At 46.6% G+C, this 24,788-nt stretch overlaps 1 protein-coding gene across 15 annotated transcripts in view; it reads right to left on the bottom strand.

Moving 5' to 3' along the window:
- The window catches only part of kiaa1217 (KIAA1217 ortholog), a 604,059-nt gene that overhangs the window by 42,256 nt on the left and 537,015 nt on the right, over positions 1-24,788 (bottom strand). For all 15 annotated transcript variants that reach the window (XM_033015665.1, XM_033015692.1, XM_033015700.1 and 12 more), the window contains one exon: positions 10,460-10,635. In XM_033015665.1, coding sequence (XP_032871556.1) covers positions 10,460-10,635 — 176 coding nt within the window. The remainder of the gene's footprint in view (positions 1-10,459; positions 10,636-24,788) is intronic.

Genomic DNA, 24,788 nt, shown 5'->3' with positions numbered 1-24,788 from the left:
TCACTCTCCCCCCCTCCTCTTTCCCCTAACTCTCTCTCCCCTCTCTTTCCCCTAATTCTCCCCCCCTCTCTCTCTCCTCTCTTCCCCTCTCTCTCCTCTCTCTCGCCCCTCTCTCCCTCCCACCTCACTCTCCCAATCTCTCTCGTCCCCTCTCTCCGCTCTCTCCCCCCCTCTCTCCCTTCTCTTTCCCCTAACTCTCTCTCCCCTCTCTTTCCCCTAACTCTCACTCCCCTCTCCTCTCTCCCCCTCTCTTTCTTCTCTCTCTCCCCCTCTTCTCTCTCCCTCCCTCTCTTCCCCCTCTCTCTCTTTCTCCCTCTCTATCTCTCCCTCTCTCTCCCTCTCTACACACTCTCTCCTCTCTCTCCGTCTCTCCTCTCTCTCTTCCCCCCCTCTCTCTCATCTCTCTCTCCCTCATTTCTCCCTCCCACCTCACTCTCCCCCTGGCTCTCTCTTTCTCCTCTTTCTCTATGCCCCCCATCTCTCTCTCTCTTTCCCCCTCTCCCCTCTCTCTCCTATTCTCTCCACCCCCTCTCCTCCCTCTCCACCCCCTCTCTCTTCCCTTTCACCCCTCTCTCTCTTCCCCCACCCCTCTCTCTCTCCCCCCTCTCCCTCTTCTCTCTCTCCATTCACGCCCCCTCGGTCTCTCCCCTCTCTCTCCTCTCACCCCCCTCTCTCTTTCTCCCCACTGTCTCCCTGTCTCATTCCCCTCTCTCTATCTCCACCTCCCTTTGAGAGTCTGTCCCTTCGGCACAGAGACTCTCGCGGCAGCGGCACAACGCTCCCGACGGCTCCGCGGCCCGGGACACTCACACTGTCCGGAGTGCTCCATGGCCAGAGCTGCAGCGAGCGACTCATCAGCCGCGCAAACACTCGACAGCGCCGCAAACCCACCAACCCCGGCTCCTCGCATCTGTATCCGCCCGCTGCTTCTATCCCTCCCGCAGCCCCTGCTCTCTAACACCCGCGGACCATGCAGTTTATCCAAGATTTGATATTTTCGTTGATCACAAAATTTCTCACCACTGAGCGTGAGAAATGTCTGATCAGCGTGAGGGCATGAGAGTTTGCTTGAGGGCGCGAGTCTCACGCTCAAAGCGTGAGTTGGCAGCCCTGCCTTTGGAACACCGAGTCCGCACCGACCAGCGATCACCCCATATACTAACACTATCCTACACACTAGGGGCAGTTTTACCAAAGCAATTAACCTACAAACCTGTGCGCCTTTGGAGTGTGGGAGGAAACCGGAGCTCCCAGAGAAAACCCATGTGGTCACGGGGAGAATGTACAAAGTCCATACAGACAGCATCTGTAGTCAGGATTGAACCCATGAGTCTGGCACCGTAAGGCAGCAACTCTACCACAGTGCCACTTGGCCACCCAATAATCAGCAAGGACTGGATGGGCTGAATGGCCTGTTTATGTGCTGTATAACTGTGAAGAGAATACAAGTCCACAAGAAAATTTACACAAGACGGGCCATTTGGCCCTCTTAATTCACCCAGCTGGGAGCTGGCAAGGTCAGAAATTGTGGATGTACACACACACACAGAACAATTCATAAGGATGTTGCACACCCACAAGCTTTGATGGATTGTACCCAAGTTATAAACAGCATTATGGGTTACTAAGTGTCAGGGCAATGCATCTGGGATCATCCTCAGATACATGTATGTGTAGTTCTGTCATTTCTTGCTTACTGCACCACTGGTCACATGGGGCTATGCTTAATTCATCAGTCTAAATACACACGACAATCTGGGTCTTGCAGCTTTAAGATTGTAAGTCTAGACACTACCGAGGAATGGTGACAATGGAGAGGACCTGGGGTTGAATAGTAAATATGTTTTATTGGTGGCCTTACAGGAATGGAAGAGTAACAGAAAGCCCAGACTTCATCCACTGTAGTAATATGTTTGTGGCTGCGGTGGAGCGCGTCTCCAGCTACAAATTCCTCGGGGTACACATCTCGGAGGATTTGTCCTGGTCCCTCAACACCTCCAAGCTGATCAAAAAGGCACAGCAGCGCCTTTACTTCCTGAGGAGGCTCAAGAAAGCCCACCTGTCCCCCCAGATCCTGACCAACTTCTACCGCTGTACCATCGAGAGCATCCTGACCACCTGCTTCACGGTATGGTACAGCAGCTGCACTGTTGCGGACAGGAAGGCACTACAACGGGTGGTGAAAACCGCACAGCACATCATCGGTGCCCCGCTCCCTGCCATGGATGCCCTCCACCGGAAACGGTGTCTGAGACGGGCTGGGAAGATCATTAAAGACCCCTCCCACCCCAACCATGGACTGTTTGCCCTCCTCCCATCAGGGAGGCGGTACAGGAGCCTCAGGTCTCGTACCAGTAGGATGAGGAACAGCTTCTACAATTATACCATCACATTGCTGAACTCGGAGTCCCACCGATAGATTTCTCCGGTCCCTCCGTCCCCATTGTTTAATTATTCTGTATTTTTGATTATTCTGTATCTTCTTTTTTTTTAATTTCTATATTGCACTACTACTACGGACTGACGCAAAACTGCATTTCGTTGTACCCATACTTAGTATTTGTGCAATGACATTAAAGTTGAATTGAATTGAATTGAATTGAGTACTTTAGAAGCTATCCTAAGAAATCCCATGTATAAATTCATTTGCAGGATAAATGACTCTAAAAATGTAATTATTGTGGCCTTGTCAAACATAAGGGTTAGCACTTCACGCTACGAATCCCAGCTGTGGAGACACTGGTATCGTTCTCGTTGTAGGACATTGATCATTCTTTTAATCTGGATTTTTAATTCATGTATTGTGTTTTCTTTTTTTAATATAATTTATGATGTTTTTATAAGTGATATACTAAGATTTTATATGTCCTTTATGATATTTAATATGCAATGCATTTTAATGTAATGTTGCCCCTTGTCTGGACCACGAGTCCGAAATAAAGAGTATTATTATTATTATTATGTTCTGCACCAACCCACCCCATTGCGACCTGGCCTTTCTTCCCGCCAGCCATCACTTCCTTCCATTCAGCAGTGGATGAGAGTCAACAAGTCAGAAGTAATTCATATCCCTCAGCCAGAACTTGAACGTTGACATTTCTAAAGTTTGAACTTTGGTTCGTGTCATTCAAAAATATATATCATTCACTGCCATGCAGAATATTTGCCACATGATCTGCAAGGCAAGAGAAGCTTATAGACTGTTGCTTCCCGCTGTGTGCTACGGTGTTTGGATTTGCCGTGGGCATTCCTGGCCGGTGCATTTCTTCATGACAAGGATGCCTTTCAGGCTGGACATCAGCTTCCTCTTGTTTGAAGGCACTACCGCGGCATCTTTCAGTGATATCTAATTCCAACGTTCGTTAATATACGCCAAATCCCACTTCCCTTTGGCTCCTGCCCATGCCCCCCGGCCCAGCTGCTGTGCTCAAATCAAAGTGACAGGAATGTTTCTCCACTCAAGCACCACTCCTCCTCTCCAGCGATGGGCACCGGAACACACAGTCACAAATTCACAAGTTAATGGATCATAGATTTCAGCGCAAGAAAATGATTAGCCACAGAATTACTTGCATGCTATTCAGACATATTCAATGGAGAAATTTAGTTTTGATTTTACATAATATTATAAAAATGTTTTAATGGTTTATGTTTTATTCTGAATGGTTTACTGTGTGTCATGATGTTACTTGCGAGCAGAGCACCAAGGTAAATTCCTTATATGTGTACACACTTGGCCAATCAACTTATTCATTCATTCATACTTTCTTTAAAAACCAGAAAGTGTGCCACAATAAACAGTCTTCACAAGTTATAGGATTAGAATTAGGGCGTTTGGCCAATCGAGTCCACTCCACCATTTAATCACTGCTGATCCCTGCCTCCTAATCCCATGTTCCTGTCTTCTCCCCATAACCCTTGACACCCGTTCTAATCAAGAATTTGTCGATCTCTGCCTTCAAATTATCCACTGACTTGGCCTCCACAGCCCTCTGTGGCAATGAGTTCCACAGATTAACTACCCTCTGACTAAAAAAGTTCATCCTCAGCTCTTTTCTAAAAGAGCGGAGCGCCCTTTGATCCTAGACTCTCCCACCAATGGAAACATTGTTTCCACATCCACTCTATCTATGCCTTTCATTATTGTGTAAGTTTCAATGAGGTTCCCCATCAACCTTCTAAACTCCAGCGAGTGGAGGCCCAGTGCTGTCAAACGTAAGTCGCACAGAACTGTACTCAAGTCTCACACATTCCTTCTCTCCAGAGATACTGCCTGTCCCGCTGAGTTATTCCAGCTTTTTGTGTCTATCCTGCATTGAATACACTTGTTAAAACCCTGGCTAAGCCAGCTGGTGCCAGTGACCTCACCTCCAACTCGTTCCTCAGACTGAAGTGCCTGTACCTCTGACTCCCACTGGTTTCCTTCCAAGTTAATACTCCAAGCATCGAGCCACAAATGCAGCTCTGACAGGGGAAGAGATAAGGGTTCAAAACAACTGATTTTCTCTCTTTGAGGAACTCACTGTGGATAACCCCTCCAGGATTTGCAGTAACGGATATCGTCATTACAAAAGATAAGGCCATTACAAAGCTTGTCCCAGATGCCGTAAGCAGTAAATTAAATGCCTCATTCCTAGTCTAGAAATATTAAAACCAAGCAAACTTTTCCTTTATGTGTAGGAAAGAACTGCAGATGCTGGTTGAAATCGAAGGTGGACATAAAATGCTGGAGTAACTCAGCGGGACATGCAGCATCTCTGGATACTTCCCATTCATTCTCTCCAGAGATGCTGCATGTCCCGCTGAGTTACTCCAGCATTTTATGTCCACCAAACCTTTCCTTTATTTCCCTATGACATGGGAGGCCATTTGACCCCTCGAGGCTGTGTTAGCTCAAACAGCAACCTTATTCTGCCAGTAATCTTCCCTATAACTGATTCCCATCAAATCCACCCAGCTTCTACCACTCACCTATTAGGGCAATTTACGGTGGCCAATTACCTGTGCAAACTGTGTGTTGTTTATCTGTACTCTCACTATAGCTGTAAAACTATATTCAGCACAGTTTCCATTCTCTCTTTGCACCACCTGTTGTACTCATGTGTGGTATGTTTACATGGATAGTACACCAAACAAAGTATTTTGGTACATGTAACAATGATAAACCAAACCGATATTTCTAAAACATATGCTGCAGATAAACCTTTCCAGTTAAATCAAGTTAACCATTGGATAAAAGCAGTGCCCCCCCCACCAACCTTGCATGGGTGTACCCATTATCGTGTACAGGGCTTTCTGTCTCTCCCTTCGGGGGAATGCGACTTTCTTGTCGTATCCCCCTTCTCTGCCTCCGTCTGCGCTGAGGCCTAATGGCGGAGCTGGCGACCTCGAGGCTCCGGAGGCAGAGCCTGTCAGGACTCGCCCTGGGCTCGCTCCCGTGAGGGCGGCCCGGCTCGGGGCTGGAACGGCGCTCCCGTGAGGGGCTGAGACGCTCCCGTGAGGGCGGCCTGGCTCGAGGGTAACGGCGCTCCCGTGAGGGCGGCCCGGATCGAGGGTAACGGCGCTCCCGTGAGGGCGGCCCAGCTCGAGGGCAACGGCGCTCCCGTGAGGGGCTGAGACGCTCCCGTGAGGGCGGCCCGGCTCGAGGGTAACGGCGCTCCCGTGAGGGCGGCCCGGCTCGAGGGTAATGGCACTCCCGTGAGGGCGGCCCAGCTCGAGGGCAACGGCGCTCACGTGAGGGCTGGTCTGGCTCGAGGGTAATGGCGCTCCCGTGAGGGCGGCCCAGCTCGAGGGTAATGGCACTCCCGTGAGGGGCTGAGACGCTCCCGTGAGGGCAGCCTGGCTCGAGGGTGGAACGGCGCTCACGTGAGGGCGGCCCAGCTCGAGGGTAACGGCACTCCCGTGAGGGCGGCCTGGCGCAGGGCTGAGACACTCCCGTGAGGGGGGCCTGGCTCGAGGGTGGAACGGCGCTCACGTGAGGGCGACCCGGCTCGGGGCTGGAACGGTGCTCCGGTGGCTGAGACGGCGTTCTGGCGGCGGCGGCCTGAGTCCGGGGTTTGGCCGCGGGCCAGTGGACGACATCGTCAACAGCTGCGTCCGCTGGACTGGAGGGCGGCAGCTTCGACCACCCCCGGGCCGCGGAGTTTGAACCGGCCCGTTCACGGAGCTCGGTGGGGTATCGCCTCAGCGCAGAGGGAGAAGAGGAGGGAAGAGACAGCAGCCCTAAGACTTCTGCCTCCATCACAGTGAGGAGGTGTTTGGTGGACTCACTGTGGTGGATGTTAATTTGTGTTTACTGTGTGTTCTGTTGTTTATTATTGTATGTATGGCTGCAGGTAACGACATTTTTCGTTCAGACCGTAAGGTCTGAATGACAAATAAAGGATCTAATTCTAATCTAATTCTAATTCTAATACCTGCCACAATTTGTCCTGCCTCTCCTCTCTACCAGTCCCCCCACCCCACCGCCACAATCAGTATGAAGAAGGGTCCAGACACGAAACGTCACTTATCCATGTTCTCCGGGGATGCTGCCTGACCCACTGAATTACTCCAATACTTTGTGAAAATCTCTGATCTGCCGCGTGTGAGTATATCTTCCTGACTGCTATTCGATATTCTTTGTATGTATATGTGGTGTTCTAGAGGGGGGCAATGCAGGAGAGTTCTCAGTGACCATGGCCAGAGTGGATTAGTTTATTGTCATGTGTACCGAGGTACAGTGAAAAGCTTTTATTGTTGCGTGCTATCCAGTAAGCAGAAAGACTATACACGGCTTGTACACGCTAGAATTTAGAATCGGCTTGTACACGCTAGAATTCAGAAGATTGAGGGGGATCTTATAGAAACTTACAAAATTCTTAAGGGGTTGGACAGGCTAGATGCAGGAAGATTATTCCTGATGTTGGGGAAGTCCAGAACTAGGGGTCACAGTTTAAGGATAAGAGGGAAATCTTTTAGGACCGAGATGAGAAAATCATTTTTTACACAGAGAGTGGTGAATCTGTGGAATTCTCTGCCACAGCTGAGGCCAGTTCATTGGCTATATTTAAGAGGGAGTTAGATGTGGCCCTTGTGGCTAAAGGGATCAGGGGTTATGGAGAGAAGGCAGGGATGGGATACTGAGTTGGATGATCAGCCATGATCATATTGAATGGCGGTGCAGGCTCGAAGGGCCGAATGGCCTACTCCTGCACCTATTTTCTATGTTTCTATGATTACAATCAAGCCGTCCACAGTGTTCAGATACAGGATGAAGGGAATAACGTTTAGTGCAAGATAAAGTCCAATACAGTCTGATTAAAGGTAGTCTGAGGGTCTCTAATGAGGTAGATGGTAGATCAGGACCGCTGTCTGGATGGTGATAGAATGATTTCAATTGCCTGATAACAGGTGGGAGGAAACTGTCCCTGAATTTGGAGGTATGCGTTTTCACACTTCTGTACCTCTTGCCTGATGGGAGAGGGGAGAAGAGGGAGTGCCCGGGGTGAGACTCATCCTTGATTATAATGGCGGCGTTGCTGAGGCAGCATGAAGTGTAAATGGATCCACAATTCTCTGCAATTGCCTGCCGTCATGGATGGAGCTGTTCCCAAACTATGCTGTGATGCAGCAATATGGTAGACTACTAGCATTCACAATCTAAAAAGCTCATGGAGCTCGCTGATCCAAATGGAGTAAACAAAGGAGAACATTGTGGAAGAATTTAATTCTCGAAGGGAGGGTGAAATGTGTCAGAATGGGATTGTAACTTTATGAAGAAAATTCAGAAAGGACTAAGTCAGATGTGGCTGAAACTGGATGATGTTATTAGATCAATGGAGTGCAAGGTGGCATATAATTAAAAGTTTCTCAGGTGCACTGAGCATCACACAGTCAGACAGGCCAGGACATCAGTAGAGGAGGGAAGTCTTATTGTGCAAATGTTAAACTTAGTAGTTCACTTCAAAGAGAGATAAACCCATTGGTACCAGATTAAAGAGTCTGGAAAGCCTTCCACACCTCCCACACGCACCCACCGAACGAAACACTGCTCCTCCCTCAACTCCTCCATGAGAGTCAACTGTGACTACAACATCAACAGGAATATTTTAGAAGTTCTGCCAAGATTCTGCCTCACCCACAACAAGTAATTTTCACTATTTTTGGAACAGGATAATAAATAACAAGATTATAATTTGGAAAATTGGGCTGTTTACACCTGGGAAAAGAAAATGACTAATCAACAGACATGGTGCATCCTTTAGTTCCAATCAAAGGAACTCAACCAAAACCATTAACTGTTTTATTTTCTATTGACACTGCCTCATACGCTGAAGATTTTCCATCATTTTGTATTTTTACTTAAAACCACAGCGATCTGCAGGATATATAATGGACTCCTGACACAATAATCCTTTCCAGAGGTGATCATAGGGGCAGATCTTCCACTTGTGCACCAATGCATCTGTCGGAATGACTCATATTCATTCTTTATTTAAGTAGGGCTGCAAGGATTAGCCTACATGCCAGCATAAATTAGCTAATTGGAGAAAAATCAGAAGGGTCCCGAGAATAAAACAACATCCAGATGATCTGGGGAAGTGAACTGTGGAAAACCAGATGGAATTCACTCCTGACAAGTATAAAAGGTTGCATTTTGATATGTTAAAAAAGGTGGAACTTGCACAATAGGGCCCCAGGAGAGTGCCGTGGAGGTGAAATAACTCGTACAGGTACAGATTTCACCAAAGGTAGTGATACAGGTATTTAAGAAGGAGCTGCAGATGCTGGAAAATCGAAGGTACACAAAAATGCTGGAGAAACTCAGCGGGTGCAGCAGCATCTATGGTGCAAAGGAAATAGGCAATGTTTCGGGCCAAAACCCTTCTTCAGACCTAGTGATACAGGTAGGCTGGCAGATGGTGGTGGCGTTTGGTGGGCTTGGCACACTGCTCCGAGGAACACTCGTAGTGATGGCTTGAGATTGGGTTGATAGATCTCCAACAAGCACAACAACCTCCCTTGGTGTGAGGCAAGATGCCAACTACTAAAGCATTTTCGTGCAACATCCAACTATTACTGAATGCGTCTCTAGTACATGGGAGAGACTGAACATGCTTTTGTAACCGATCGACACCAATTTTGTTGCTCAGTCAGTGCAATATGAAGTAAGTGATCTACTGCTTTGGAACTATAACTGTATTATCTTTTAGGCTTTTAGTTTGGGGCCAGAAGTGAGACTGGTGGTGTGTGACAGAGGAAGAAAGACAAATGCCATTTAGTTCAAACTTTAAGCACCAATTTAGATGCTTTTAGAACAGCTGAATAGGCACAAAGGCGCTGAAAGCATCCAGCCTGACAAAGGACATTGTGTAAACTGTAACAGACACATGGATTACCCACAGGAAATCCTATAATCAGTCAAACAAAAGTGACAAGAGAAGAATGTGCACAGGAGTAAGCAAGGCTTGGCAGAATATAAATGCTAAATGCTGTTTGCATTGTGCCAACGTATTGCAAGGCTGATAATGAATACAAAACAATGAGGTAATCCATGATGTGCAATGTCACATGTTGCTGACTTTATTCTCCCCATTCAAAAAGGCAAAGACTGGATTAGCTGCTTGTAAAAGATTAGGCGATTTCACAGTTGCTTCTCAATTAGCAAAATCAAAGATCTTCAAACATAGGCATACTTTTATGTCCATTTTATAATTGCAGCAGTTCAGGTTCCATCATGGAACAAAGAAGAGTACAGCACAGGAAAAGGGTCTTCGGCCCACCATGTCTGCCCCAACTATGATGCCAATCTAGCCAATCCCATCTCCCTACACGTGGTCTGCAATCCGTCCATTCTCCAGGGCTGCCAACATTGGGTGAGAGTTGGGAGTGAGAAATTGCGAGAGACCAATCCCGAGGGAGCGTAGCGAACTGGGGGGGGGGGGGGAGGAGGGTGTCCCCCTCCCATTGGTACGGAACATTCGCATTTTTCAGCTTGTAATTGTGCAATATGGTGCATACTGTGGTGAGTCCGACGGCCCGGGACTCTTGTACTGAGGCTGCTCCATGGCCGGAGCTGCAGTGAGCGACTCGCCAGCCCGGCAAACACTCGCCAGCCCCGCTCCCTGCTCTGCTGTTCATGTGTCTTTCTACATATCTCTTAAACATTCCTATTGTATCCGCTTCTACCTCAGTACCTCAATGGTCCAAAGGGTTCTGCTATTCACGGAATTTTTTCTACCTTCATTTGTCCTCCAAAAAAGCGCCACCTCACACACTTGCCCCAATTAGACAACATCTGACATTTTCCCCTCCTTTTTATTCAACTGATCTACATCCTGCTGTATCCTTTGACAACTTTCCTTACTGTCCAACAGGATGAAAAAAAAAAAAAAAAACAGCATAAAGTAACTGTAAAATTGACGATAGAGCATTCTAGAGAAAGTAAAACAATATCATTATAAATAATTGAACATACCACAGTTGCTGTATTATTTTCTCTTCATCAGCCAAGTACTTCTGTCGTTCCTCTTCCACCAGTGTACGCTGTCTCTGCAGAGGGTCTTCTGTTCTCCTCACTGCTTCAATTACCCTGCCGTTTATTTCAGACTCTGCTTTCTTGAACATTGCTTTGAGTGTGTCTTGGTTTGTGAGCTGGTGGTGAAAAATAATTCAAGCTCAGTTTTGTCTGCATGGTCAATGTCTTCAAAACTCAAGTGGCCTTCAGACGCCACTCTTCCCCACACGAGCTAAATCCCATTTTTTGGCTTGTATTCTATTTTGCAGGGATGGCACAGACACAAGTCAAAAGCCACCTAGCCATTTAACTGGAGAGAACAGGCAATGATTGCCACAGTTAGATTACTGGCTATAATTAAAGTTGACACCTGCAACTTCATTTCATTCAATCTATGGTGTCCCTTTTCCTGCTGGTTTGTTAATTCGAGTCAATTATTCATTCGCAATCACTGAACTCTGCAGTAAAGAAACAGAAAGGAATCTTGTTAACCAGCACCTGAATTTCATTGTTTAAGAAGGAACTGCAGATGCTGGAAAATCGAAGGTCGACAAAAGTGCTGGAGAAACTCAGTGGGTGCAGCAGCATCTATGGAGCGAAGGAAATAGGCAACGAAACGTTGCCTATTTCCTTCGCTCCATAGATGCTGCTGCACCCACTGAGTTTCTCCAGCACTTTTGTCTACCTGAATTTCATTTTTTTTAATGAACGAGGCATTCACTGCCACCTCTCAATCAAGTACACCAATGTGCCACCAAGAAGTTAACATAAAGAAAAGTAAACTATTAAAGAAAACTTTTCAGTCTGAACGAAATTATATACCTTGCAGTCATAACATAGAATAAAATAACAAAACACGCAATAAACACAGATTTAACATCCACCACAGTGAGTCTACCAGCACCTCCTCACTGTGATGGAAGGCAAAAGTCTTAAAGTCCTTGTCTCTTCCCTCCTTGTCCTCCCTCTGCGTTGAGGCGATCCAGGCTTCTGGTTTTAGGCCCCCCGCCGGGTGATGGTAAGTCCAGCGGCCGCATCCGAGCTCCGTGAACGGGCCGGTTCAAACTCCGCGGCCCGGGGCGGTCGAAGCTGCCACCCTCCAGTCCAGCGGACGAAGCTGTCGTTGCAGGAGCTCCGGAGAACCGGTCACCAACCTGGGGCCTGTGAGCTCCCGACGATGTAATCCACTGGGTCCGCGGCCGAGGCTCCGAGACTCCGAAGTCGGGTCGCCACCACCGCAACGCCACCACAGCCCCAAAGTCAGCCAGCCAGTGTTGGTAAGTAAGTCTTATCTAAATGGTGGCCGACTAGGAAAAGGGGAGATGCAACGAGACCTGGGTGTCATGGTACACCAGTCATTGAAAGTGGGCATGCAGGTGCAGCAGGCAGTGAAGAAAGCGAATGGTATGTTAGCTTTCATAGCAAAAGGATTTGAGTATAGGAGCAGGGAGGTTCTACTGCAGTTGTACAGGGTCTTGGTGAGACCACACCTGGAGTATTGCGTACAGTTTTGGTCTCCAAATCTGAGGAAGGACATTATTGCCATAGAGGGAGTGCAGAGAAGGTTCACCAGACTGATTCCTAGGATGTCAGGACTGTCTTATGAAGAAAGACTGGATAGACTTGGTTTATACTCTCTAGAATTTAGGAGATTGAGAGGGGATCTTATAGAAACTTACAAAATTCTTAAGGGGTTGGACAGGCTAGATGCAGGAAGATTGCTCCCGATGTTGGGGAAGTCCAGGACAAGGGGTCACAGCTTAAGGATAAGGGGGAAATCCTTTAAAACCGAGATGAGAAGAACTTTTTTCACACAGAGAGTGGTGAATCTCTGGAACTCCCTGCCACAGAGGGTAGTCGAGGCCAGTTCATTGGCTATATTTAAGAGGGAGTTAGATGTGGCCCTTGTGGCTAAGGGGATCAGAGGGTATGGAGAGAAGGCAGGTATGGGATACTGAGTTGGGTGATCAGCCATGATCATATTGAATGGCGGTGCAGGCTCGAAGGGCCGAATGGCCTACTCCTGCACCTAATTTCTATGTTTCTATGTTTCTATGTTTCTAAGTCCTGGCTCTGCCTCCGGTCCCAGTTGGAGGCCGGCAGCTCTGCGATTAGGCCTCAGCGTAGACAGAGACGGGATATACGACAAGAAAAGGTCGCATCCCCCGAAGGAGGAGACTAAAAACGGTTTCTCCCCCCCCCCCCCCCCCCCCCCCCCCCCCCCCACACATACTCAATTAAAATAAATTAAATAAACTAAACAACAGGTCAAAAAATAAAAAAATACGAACTGCAGGTGAGCCGCTGCTGCTTGGGTAGCGCCGCCACTTCCGGAACACGATATAACTGTGATGGTTTTCCAATAACACAGACCTCCAGCACCGAAACGGGCCCTTCATCCCACAATGTGTGTGTCAAACTTGATGCGAAGTTAAACTGATCTCATCTGCCTGTACATGATCCATATCCCTCTATTCCTTGCATTTCGATGTGCCTAACTAAAAATGCCACTATTGTATCCGCCTGCACCACCACCCCGGGTAATGCGTTCCAGGCCCCCACTATTCCCTGTGTAAAAAAAACATGCCCTGCACAGCTCCATTAAACTTGCCTCCTCTCATCTTATAGCTATGTCCTCTAGTGATGGACATTTCCACCCTAGCATAAAGGTTCTGACGGTCCACTCTATTTCTGCCTCTCATAATATTATATACTACAGTATTATGAACCTAAAGTAAAACAGAAACCCGAGGGCCCCAAAGACAAATTTATCTCGCTTTCCCCGAGCGTAGACTCAGCAACACTTGCGTTCGATGCGCCAGGGCCTACGGGATCACTTGGTTGCTAAATAATTGGACTCCCCTTCCCATTCTGTCCTGGGCCTCCTCCTTTGCCATAGTGAGGCCACATGCACACTTGAGGAACAGCACCTCATATTCTGCTTGTATAGCTTACAATCCAATGGTGTGAACAATGAATTCTTCGATTGTAGGCAACTGCTAACAACCCCCTTCATCCATCCCCTTACACTTTCTCCCTTTCATCTCCACACACCCCATTTTCCCCACCTGGACTCGCACCTATTCTTCTGTCTCACATTTTCTGTTTTAATCTCTGGGCTCTGTTCCATCCATCTGCCTCTCAACCTCCCCCTCCCTCAACTTGGTCCACCTATTACTTGCCACGCTTTGTCTCCCTGCATCTCCTCTCTCCCAGCTTTCTTTCTCCCCACCCCCATACAATCTGTCTGAAGAAGGGTCCCGACCTGAAACATCATCCATCCATTTTCTCCAGGGATGTTGCCTGGCCTGCTGAGTTACTCCAGCACTCTGTGTCCTTTTGTGTAAACCGGCATCTACCGATCCATGTTTCTCACCACTTCCCATGTTTCAACACACTATCCAATTAATCTATACATAACTAAAACTCTGATCTTCTGCTCTTCCGGTTTGCGCGTTATTTTTATATGCGCAAAAACAGTATGCAATAGTGCTACGAGTTTTTGTCAGCTCACTCACCGTTCTCCTGTGCTGCGAGTGCACTATCGTTCAGATCGGTGTCATATTGTAAAAGTTAGCGAGGTTCAAAATCGTAAAAACCACGTGTGCGCAGATCGATCTTCTCTCCTGCCACAGTCAGCGCTGCGCAGATTGGTCTCTTCTCCTGTCACTCCCCGGGACGGTCCGCCCCTTCCTGCGCCATCGCATCTTTACTGGAGCTGAGGATGGCTGTCGGAGGTCTCCAACCCAACACAGTTTTCGGAGGGACCGGAGGCGGCCCGGTGCGGCCCGGGAGATGTCGCCAAACGGAAAGCGGAGAGTCTGATCACGGCGGAGGAGAGCGTCCAGCGCCCGCTGTGAACCCCAAACCCACTGCCGTCACAATGCCCCGCAGCTCCAACCCTTTCCCCGCTGGTCACCCTCGCTGGCTCCTGCCTCCCTGCACCGTGATACCCACCTCTCCCCATGGCTCTTCCCCCATCTTTTCTCCGAGCTCTCCCCCCCCCCCCCTCCTCCCCTCCTCCCCCTCCCGCCCACACGACCAAACCTGCTGGTGCTTCCGGGCCGATCCGAGGCCTGGCTCTGAGAGCTTCCGGGGCACGCAACAAGGGAGAGGAGCGGCAACCTCGAGATTCTGAGGAGGGAGAGTGTGGGAGGAGAGGGGATCAAGGGAGAGGAGGGGAGTAGAGAGGGGAGAGGAGTTATGGAGGGAGGGAGCGACTGAGGGTAGGGGAAAGGAGAGCTGAGGGAGGGATCGGGGGAGGGTAGGTGGAGAGGGAAAAGAAGAGGGAGGAGGTGAGGAGGTAGAGTGGGGGAGGAGGGGAAAATAGAGGGAGAGGAGGAGGGAGTAGAGGAGGGGGAAGTGGGGGAGTTAGGGTGGGGAATACAGGGCAGTGGGGGAGGTGATGAGAGATTTGGGGGGATAGGAGAGATGAGGTGGGAGGTGGGGGATCGAGGGATAGGAGGGGAGTAGGGAGGGGAGAGAAGTTATGGAGGGAGGGAGCGAGTGACTGAGGGTAGGGGAAAGGAGAGGGAGGGAGAGGTGAGGGGGGGATTGGGGGACGGGAGGAGGAGAGGGGAAAGAGGAGGGGGAGAGAGTGCTAGGGATGAGGGGAAATGAGCTGCACCTGTGCAGTTGGGGGCTATGGGTGAGTGGTGTAATATTTCATTGGGGACCAAGCCTCCTGTGTGACAGGGACCCTACAGGTCCCACTTAGTCTAGTTTATTATAAAAAGGCTTAGTGACATATTGCAAATGGTTGCCCAGCTCAACATTCAGATTGCTTGCAGTTTCCACGATTCACATTACATACGAGTCACGTGTACTTTTCAATTAGTGTTAATCAGTAGACTTGCTTTGATGAGATTTATATCATGTTATCTAGCACTTCTGAAGATAACGGTAAGATAAATAGCTCCCTTATTGCTAAATACATTATCAATTGAACATTAATATTTAATTAACAACATAATCTTTGGGTGGACTTTGGTTAGTGTTAATTAATGTCTTTCATTGTTGACCTCATAAGAAAAGTCCACATACATTTTAACTCTTACTCTGATGGTAACTAATAATTGAAGGGAAAGGAATGTCAGGGAACTACTTTCCATTGATTTCAATGCCATTGCCATTTTGGTTTGTGCTGGAAATTTTAATAACTAACTAAATCCAAAGTGACCAAAGCCAGGGAAAAATTGCATCACTTGAGGCTAACCTGAATTAACAGATCAAAAAAACTTCCTGTCTGGGAGCTGCCTCCAAAAAATTAAGTTTGGCGTATAGTCTGTGGGCATATCTTGCTTGCCCACAATAGATTTTTAGAACTAGATATTTAAAACTACATTATTAAAGGCTTTCAGAAGACCTATACTTGAAAGGTGGCCAAGAGGCATGAAATCCCAGAGTATTACTATGTTGGGTGATTTAAAAAACTGGCAGGACTGATTCAAATGATTACTTACCAATGGATAACTAAATACACTTTTGTTAGGGTATTGGAAATGGCAAATTAGAAGCATCACAGAGATACACAGAGCAGAAAGGGCTGTACATTTACAGCACATGTACCATTCTGAAGAAGGGTCTCGACCCGAAACGTCGCCTATTCCTTCGCTCCATAGATGCTGCCTCACCCACTGAGTTTCTCCAGCATTTCTGCTACCTTTAAAGGTTTTTTTTGTCATTGGCACCAGATATAAAAGAACAGTGCAATTCTTATTAGCTTCAGCTTTACACACATTAAGGATGATAAATATATAATTTTATCGCACCAACACTTCCAGATAGTTTAGAACTCCTCCACACTTTCTCCTGTTGAAATCCCCCTCTATTTCCTCCACAGTAGTCAATCAGCCTGACAACTAGGTCATCTTTGCATATGGGAAGAAACCAGAGCACCTGTGGAAATCCCACCAGCCCAGAGGTGGAACATGGTTTGTATAATTAATACTTCAATTTAGTGCATGTATAGTGGCCGTATTTGGAGTGTGATGTAGCTTATCTTGCATTTCTTTATATTGAGGTCTAAAACTAGAGGGCATAGGTTTAAGGTGAGGGGATCTGAAGGGTAACCTTTTCACACAAATGTGGTACATATATAGAACAAGGTGCCTGAGGCATGGTAGAGGCGGGTACAATGACTACATTTAAAAGGCACTTGAATAACTACAAAAGGTCAAGAATAACTAGAAAAGGTTTGGAGGGAATTGGGCCATGCACAGGTACGTGGGACTAGCTTGGTTAGGCAACTTGGTCAATATGGATGAGTTGGGCTGAAGGGCCCGTATCTGTGATTATAGAGCTCTATGGTTATTTCTAGTGCCTTTGCTTGATGTTGCAGTGGCTAACTCTCCAGAATAGATAATTGATCATGGCAGGTCAGTTCTTACATTCACAGCTTCCTAATCCACCTGGCAGGTCTCTCAGTCATAAGGACTGCAGTGTTCCTTTCAGGGAATGATAAAACTTTTCCTCTCTCTCTGGCAGCTAATACATTGCCCGGTTGCCAAGTAGGGGGTCTTTCTGCCATTGGTGTACAGAAAAGTGGCACTTACTCCACTTGATTAAATGTGGTCCTGCCAGGAACTACATTGGAACAGGTGTCTGCATTTGATTCTGGCTGTGAAGTGCCGTCCCTTCTACCTACCGAGGGAATTCACCTCCATCATCCTGACCACTGGATGAGCTGCACGCCGTGGTCAACAAGCACCAGACGGCTTACCCCGAGGTGTTCACCACCATCGCCGGGGACATCAACAAAGCCAACCTGAAGAAATCGCTCCCTAACTTCCACCAACATGTCTCCTGTTGCACCAGAGGATCAAACACCCTCGACCACTGCTACACGACCATCAAAGACGCCTATCACTCTATCCCTCGCCCTCACTTCAGTAAATCCGATCATACTGCGGTGCTGCTGCTTCCTGCCTACAGGCAGCAATTGAAGAGCACACCCCCAGAGGTGAGGACAGTACATAGTTGGTCGGGGGAGGAGGGCAGAGGAACAACTCCAGGACTGTTTGGAGCCTGTAGACTGGGTAATGTTCAGGGACTCGGCAATGGACCTGAATGAATACGCCACAGTCGTTACAGACTAAAAAAATGTGTGGAGGACTGCATACCAACAAATACCTGCCGAGTGTTTCTTAACCAGAAGCCTTGGATGAACCATGAGATCCGCATTCTTCTGAAGTCCAGATCCCGGGCATTCAGGTCTGGAGATGCAGAGGTCTACAAAAAGTCCAGATACGACCTTGGTAAGCCATCAAAAAGGCCACAAGCTGGAGGATGAGACGGGTTCGGAAACTGTGGCAGGCCTTGAATGCCATCACCTCCAACAGGAGGCAGCTCAATTGTCAGCGAAGCATCACTCCCTGACGAGCTCGATGTGTTTTACGCACACTTTGATAGGGAGAACACTGATGTGCCTTCCCGAGCCCCCATTCGCCGTGATAGTATCTCAGTCACAGAGGCTGACGTCAGAATATCCTTCATGGGGGTGAACCCTTGGAAAGCACCTGGACCTGATGTATACCCAGGTGTGTTTTAAAAACCTGTGCGGACCAACTGGCTGGAGTTTTTCAACCTCTCGCTTCTAAAGTCTGAAGTTCCCACCTGGTTTAAAAAGGCATCAATAATACCAGTGCCCAAGAAGAGTAAGGTGACGTGCCTCAATGACTATCGACCAGTGGCACTAACGTCCGTGGTGATGAAGTGTTTGAGAGGTTGATCATGGCGCATATCAACTCCTACCTCTACAAGAACCTGGACCCACTGCAGTTCGCTTACCGCCACAACAGATCAACGGTGGATGCGATTTCACTGGCTCTCCACTCCGCTCTGGACCACTTGGACAACAGAAACTCATATGTCAGGCTGTTATTCATTGACTACAGCTCGGCGTTTAACACCATCATCCCCTCCAAGCTGGTTACCAAGCTCTCAGATCTGGGTCTCAGCGCATCCCTCTGCAATTGGATCCTCGACTTCCTCATCCACAGACCATAGTCTGTCCATATTGGTGGAAATGTGTCATCCTCGATAACAATCAGCACGGGAGCACCTCAAGGCTGCGTGCTCAGCCCCCTGCTGTACTCACTCTATACTCATGACTGTGTAGCTGGACATAGTGTGAACTCCATCATCAAGTTCGCCGACGACACCACTGTTGTGGGACGTATCACTGATGGGGATGAGTCAGAGTATAGAAGTGAGGTTGACCGATTGACCAAATGGTGCCTGCACAATAACCTGGCTCTCAACACCAGCAAAACCAAGGAACTGATTGTGGACTTTGGAAGGGGTAGGATGGGGACCCACAATCCCGTTTATATCAACGTGGTGGAAAGGATCAAGAACTTCAAATTCCTAGGCGTGCATATTTCCGAAGATCTTTCCTGGTCCCAGCATATATATAAAGAAAGCACATCAGCGCCTCTACTTCCTGAGAAGATTACGGAGAGTCGATATGTCAAAGAGGACTCTCTCGAACTTCTACAGGTGCACAGTAGAGAGCATACTGGCTGGTTGCATCGTGGCTTGGTTCGGCAACTTGAGCGTCCAGGAGCGAAAAAGAATGCAGGAAGTTGTGACCACTGCCCAGTCCATCATCGGCTCTGACCTCCCCACCATCGAAGGGATCTATCGCAGTCGCTGCCTCAAAAAGGCAGCCAACATCATCAAGGACCCACACCATCCTGGCCACACACTCATCCCTCTGCTGCCATCAGATAGAAGGTACAGGAGCCTGAAATCTGCTGATATCCAGGTTCAGGAACAGCTTCTTCCCCACAGCCATCAGGCTATTAAACTCACCATCAAACAAACTCTGAACTATAACAGCCTATTGCACTTTATCTGTTTATTTATATGTATATATATGGTCTATGCTATATAGACACACTGAACTGTTCTGTATTTATACTTACAATACTCTGTTGTACTGCAGCAAGCAAGAATTGCATTGTCCTATCTGGGACATGATAATAAACTCTCTTGACTTGACTTGACTTGAAAACCATTCTAAAAGCCCTGTCCCACGGTGTGAGTTCATTCCAAGAGCTCTCCCGAGTTTAAAAAAAATCAAACTTTTGGTAAGCACGGAGAATGAACGTAGCGGGTACGTCGGAGCTCGGGGACGTCTCTTAGCGGCTCGTAACGCTAACGGCAGGTACTCGGGAAGACTCGCTAACCGGCAGGTAAGCACGGGAAGACTCGTGAAGATTTTTCAACATGTTGCAAAATGTCCACGAGAGCCCCGAGTGCCAACGAGTGGCCATTACCGTAAATCTCCGAGTTCGAATCAGGGCAAACTCGGGAGAGCTCTTGGAATGAACTCGTACCGTGGGACAGGGCTTTAACACTGGCTCAAATAAAATGTCCCTGTTATTTTTTGTTGAGGGATCCAATTGCAATCAAACTAAACAAAGCCTTCTTTAATGCTCGCCATCCATTCCATTGTTTTACAGCTACTTCCATTTTGTAGGTAAATTATATTTTGAAGGGGGTTTGGATCAAACAGTTAATATTTATTTTAAAATTATTAACATTAGAATTCAGCAGACTAATCATTCCTGGTTTGGGATTTACAACATAATTTGAAAATTAAAATGAAGTTTTACTATTCCTTGGCCGTGTCTCTGCAAATTTGCTGCTATGGTACCGAGGTTGGTCCTGCCTGGTTTCACAAACAAACACACAAATGGATTCAGGGATGACACCAATGGTTGGAAAAGTAGATCTGAGATACAGAATCAGTCTTGGAGCAAGTATGAGGGCCTACTCCAGATTCTATTTTTATAACAGGATGATCTGCACAAATAGTGCTTTTATGTTCAGTCCACAATGGTTTAATTTAGAATGTCTGCCCAACCTCTCCCTGTAGCTCAGCTCCTCGAGTCCTGGTTGCTGAGGTTGTGTTTAAAATATGCAAAATAGGTTGTTTTTTCTTGTTCCTTCCTTGCACTCTCCCACACCTTTTGCCTAATCTATTGCTTCACATGGAACAACTACATTTGAAATGCATTCCTTCTCCTTCTCTCCAAAGATGCTGCCTGTCCCACTGAGTTACTCCAGCATTTTGCGTCTATCTTCGGTGTAAACCAGCATCTGCCGTTCCTTCCTACTTGCTGGATAAACAATAGTTTGGCTGTAAAATTCTGTATGAATATTTTAACTTCACGTAAGATGCCAGAATTTCCTTTATTTCCTTCTTTGCTCCATGCAGAAATAACAAAATTTCACAAAATAGTTGGTTACTATCGTATCCCCAGTTTTGGTACTTCTCCCCGAATGGCCAATATATGCTGATGACCAGTTAGTGAATCTGCAGAGAACCTCTGCTTGGCTGCAATGTACACAGCAAAACATTCTGGCTGCTCCATTTTGTGGATAAGCCATATGTTGAAGCACAAAGGCGGAGAATACGCTGGAGGACAGATGTGCACGCATCTGGTCTCTTGCTTCACTTGTCCTTGGCACTGAATGCAAGGCCTTTGCTGTGCTGAGGGGCTGGAGTGTTTGAATGAAGCCGCTCACCTTCTTCCAGAAGGTAGGACTTCCAAGCACATCCCCAATCCTTTCCACTCGCCACTTTAATTTCATGTATTTTGTTTTTTTATGATTGTTGGCAGATCAATTTCCCTCCTGGGATAAATAAAGTTGTTTCGTATCATTTCTTAAGTCTGGGAAGGTTTTGTTTATATTTCTTTATTTCATGATATATTTCTAATTTTAATCAATTAAGAGCAGTTTTAGGTTTGAATGTTTTAGGTTTTCACTTCACATTTTAATGTTTTGACTGGTGATTTTTGATTGTTAATTCTTTTCATCACAGACATCTGGAAATGGTTAAACAGACAGAACGAGCTGTCAGGGAGGCCATCAGGAATGCGAGTGAAATGACCTCAGGTTGTTCTCCATGAAGGGTCTTGACCCGAAACATCACCCATTCCTTCGCTCCAGAGATGCCGCCTGTCCCGCTGAGTTACTCCAGCATTTTGTGTCTACGTTAGGTTGTTCTCCATGATGTCTTATCTCTGTTTGCGTCCCTCTCTACCTTGTGGGTTGGCCATGGTGGGGACAGTGTCGGGAGCCACATCATCATGAGTGGTTGCAGCACATGGGTAGGTGTGAGCCAGGTATGGTGCCACTCAATCCAGTGCTTTCTTTTCACCCTCGCTGAACCTTGCCCTTCACGGAATGAATCGCTCATGGCAAAGTGCAAGTCATGAGCGAGAATGTACGGCAGCCAATCTCCATAAGGTATTAACTCACCTTCCAACCTGTAGATCTGCTTTAATTAAGCTACACACACACAATTACAAGCAACACAGATTGGTAACAGTCAGTAATGAAGAGTTATTGCAATCAGTATTTGCCCCCTACTGATCACTGCAGATGATCTCAGCATTCAATTATTTTGTCAGCCATTTCAAAGGGGACTTAATGCTTATAACATTAGCCACTAAAGCTAATTTCTACATATAGAGGTCCAAGCAGCAGCTGGTTATTGATTTGCCCTACAATTTACATCTCAGGCAGCGGCACAAGGTTAAGGTTCTTAAACCCCATTTCTCAGCACATGTACGTCACATCACCTTCATAATTAGTCCTAACAATGAACTCTGCCTTAAGCCTGCAACAGACCATTTCTGAGGACACGAGGAGACAAGTCAAGCACCAAGCCCAACTGAAACTGCATGAGATGGGAGCAATAAAAATCATTATTTGCTCAATGTTACTTTGCCTTTTCACACAGAAAATGCTCAAAGCCGCACAGCTTCCTACACGTCATATATGCCCGAAATGTTGCCTATTTCCTTCGCTCCATAGATGCTGCTGCACCCGCTGAGTTTCTCCAGCACTTTTGTCTATCTTCATATTAACATGTTCTTGCTATTCTGAACGATTCTGAACCACACGGATTTGGGTACTACAGTTCGGAACAGATCTGGTGAGGAAAACATTTTTCACACGAGAGTGGTGAATCTCTGGAATTCTCTGCCAGAAGGTAGTTGAGGCCAGTTCATTGGCTATATTTAAGAGGGAGTTAGATGTGGCCCTTGTGGCTAAAGGGATCAGGGGGTATGGAGAGAAGGCAGGTACAGGATACTGAGTTGGATGATCAGCCATGATCATATTGAATGGCGGTGCAGGCTCGAAGGGCCGAATGGCCTACTCCTGCACCTATTTTCTATGTTTCTATGTTTCTAACACTCAATTCCTCCATTCAAAAATTATTCATTCTTAAATAATAGTTTAGGTTTGATTTAATGATGGCCATCATTCTCTTTTGATTCTCCAGGTCCCTATGGTGATTTGGTTTGGTAGGAGGAGATTATTTCACTGTATTTTAAGGGAGATACAGTGCAGAAACAAATCCTTTCATTTTAGCAAGCCCACGGCAACCATCAAACATCATTTATGCTATTCCTATCTTTTTTTTTTTCATCTCTCCAAATTTTAATCAAAACTACTCATAGTCTACCACTCACCTACCCACTAAGTGCAACCTGTGGTGGATAATGAACCTACAAATCTACACATCTTTGGGATATGGGAGAAAACTGTAGCAACCAGAGAAAATCCACAAGGTGATTGGGAGAATGTGCAAACTCCACACAGACAGCACTCAAGGTCAGGATCAAGGCCAGGTATCTCGCACAGTGAAACAAGAGCTCCACTAGCACACCTCTGTGCCACCGTGATATAGAAAAAAAACATAGAAAAATAGGTGCAGGAGTGGGCCATTCTGCTCTTCGAGCCATTCAATATGATCATGGCTGATATCCCTGGTTACTAGCACTAAACATGTGCAAGAATATCAGTCTATGGTTGTTCTCTCCTTCAGATATTTGGATTGAACTGAGCATTTGTTTATACATTTGTATATAATTATGTGTTCCACACTGCGTGTTTTCAACCCATCAGAGGGTTTTGTTATTTTAGAATTGTCTTTAATAATTTCCTCTTAATTTCAATTGGCCAGACTGAAAAACATACGCTTCCATAATCTGCAATTACTTACCTTATCAATTCACACTTGAGAATCAATCTTGCAGTTCATTTTTGGGTTTCTTTTCTAATTCCTATATTTCCCCTGGTAGAGTAACCATAAGTGAAAGGCAAGTGATGCACTGTAAATCTAGATCGCATTCTCCCACCATTACAAAGTACTTAAAAAGGCCATTGAGTCCATAGATCTGTGCTAATGCATTATGCTCCACGCAAACTTCATCCTTCTCCTTCACCCAGTCAACATATTTCTTTTATCCCTTTCTCCCCTGGGTAATCATCTAGTTTCTACTTAAATGCTTCAATACAAATCACCTTAAAATAATAGTAGTGAGGTTCACATTCCAACCAATCTCAAGCTGAAGAAGATGTTTTCAGTATTTCATGCTGTTTGTTAATGGCTATCTTACAATTCACTGTCACAGAGAATCATAGAGACACATAGCATGGAAATAGGCCCTTTGTCCAAATGAGTCCACACCAACCATGCAGCTCGCATTTAAACCAGATTCAAGAACAGCTTCTATGTACTTGAATGGACTCTCACATGATAAGGATGAATTCCCGATCTTCCAGTCTACCTCATTGCTGCTCTTTCAATGTAGTTTTTATCTGCACTTCCACCGTGGCTGTACTACTATATTGTACATGCTGTTTATTTTCTCTTTACATAACCTGATGTACTCATGTATGATATGATTTGCCTGGAGCAAAGATTTTACTACCAAATAAAACCACCGTAAACTAAATTACATTATTCCTATACAAATCTCATTTTATCCTCCCTTTATTTTTATCAACACCCCACCGATTTTACCAACGGCCGAAATCTAGGAGAATTTACAGTGACCAATTAACCTAACGATCGTTGAGGTGTGGAGGGAAGCACGGCAATAGGAGGAATCCCATCAAGTCACAGGGAGAACATGCAAACTCCATATAGACAGCAGGATGTCAGGATTGTTTGCTGGAGCTGAGAGGCAGCAGCTATACCAAGATTCAAGATTCAAGATACATTTAATTGTCACATGTGCCAGATGGCACAGTGAAATGAAATTCCCATACAGCCATACAATAAAAATAAAAATAAAGAACACAACACACTATAGAATTTGACATAAAACATCCCCACACAGCAGAATCAAAGTTTCCCACTGTGTGGGAAGGCACCAAAGTCAGTCTCTTCCTCCACTGTTCCCCATGGTCAGGGCCTCCCCGTGCCCTCCGCAGTTGCCGCTACGGGCGGCCCGATGTCCAGGACCGCTCACCGGGGTGA

The sequence above is a fragment of the Amblyraja radiata genome, chromosome 2 (assembly GCF_010909765.2).
Source record: "Amblyraja radiata isolate CabotCenter1 chromosome 2, sAmbRad1.1.pri, whole genome shotgun sequence".
Taxonomy (NCBI): domain Eukaryota; kingdom Metazoa; phylum Chordata; class Chondrichthyes; order Rajiformes; family Rajidae; genus Amblyraja; species Amblyraja radiata.
This window is presented reverse-complemented; position numbering and strand designations above follow the sequence as displayed.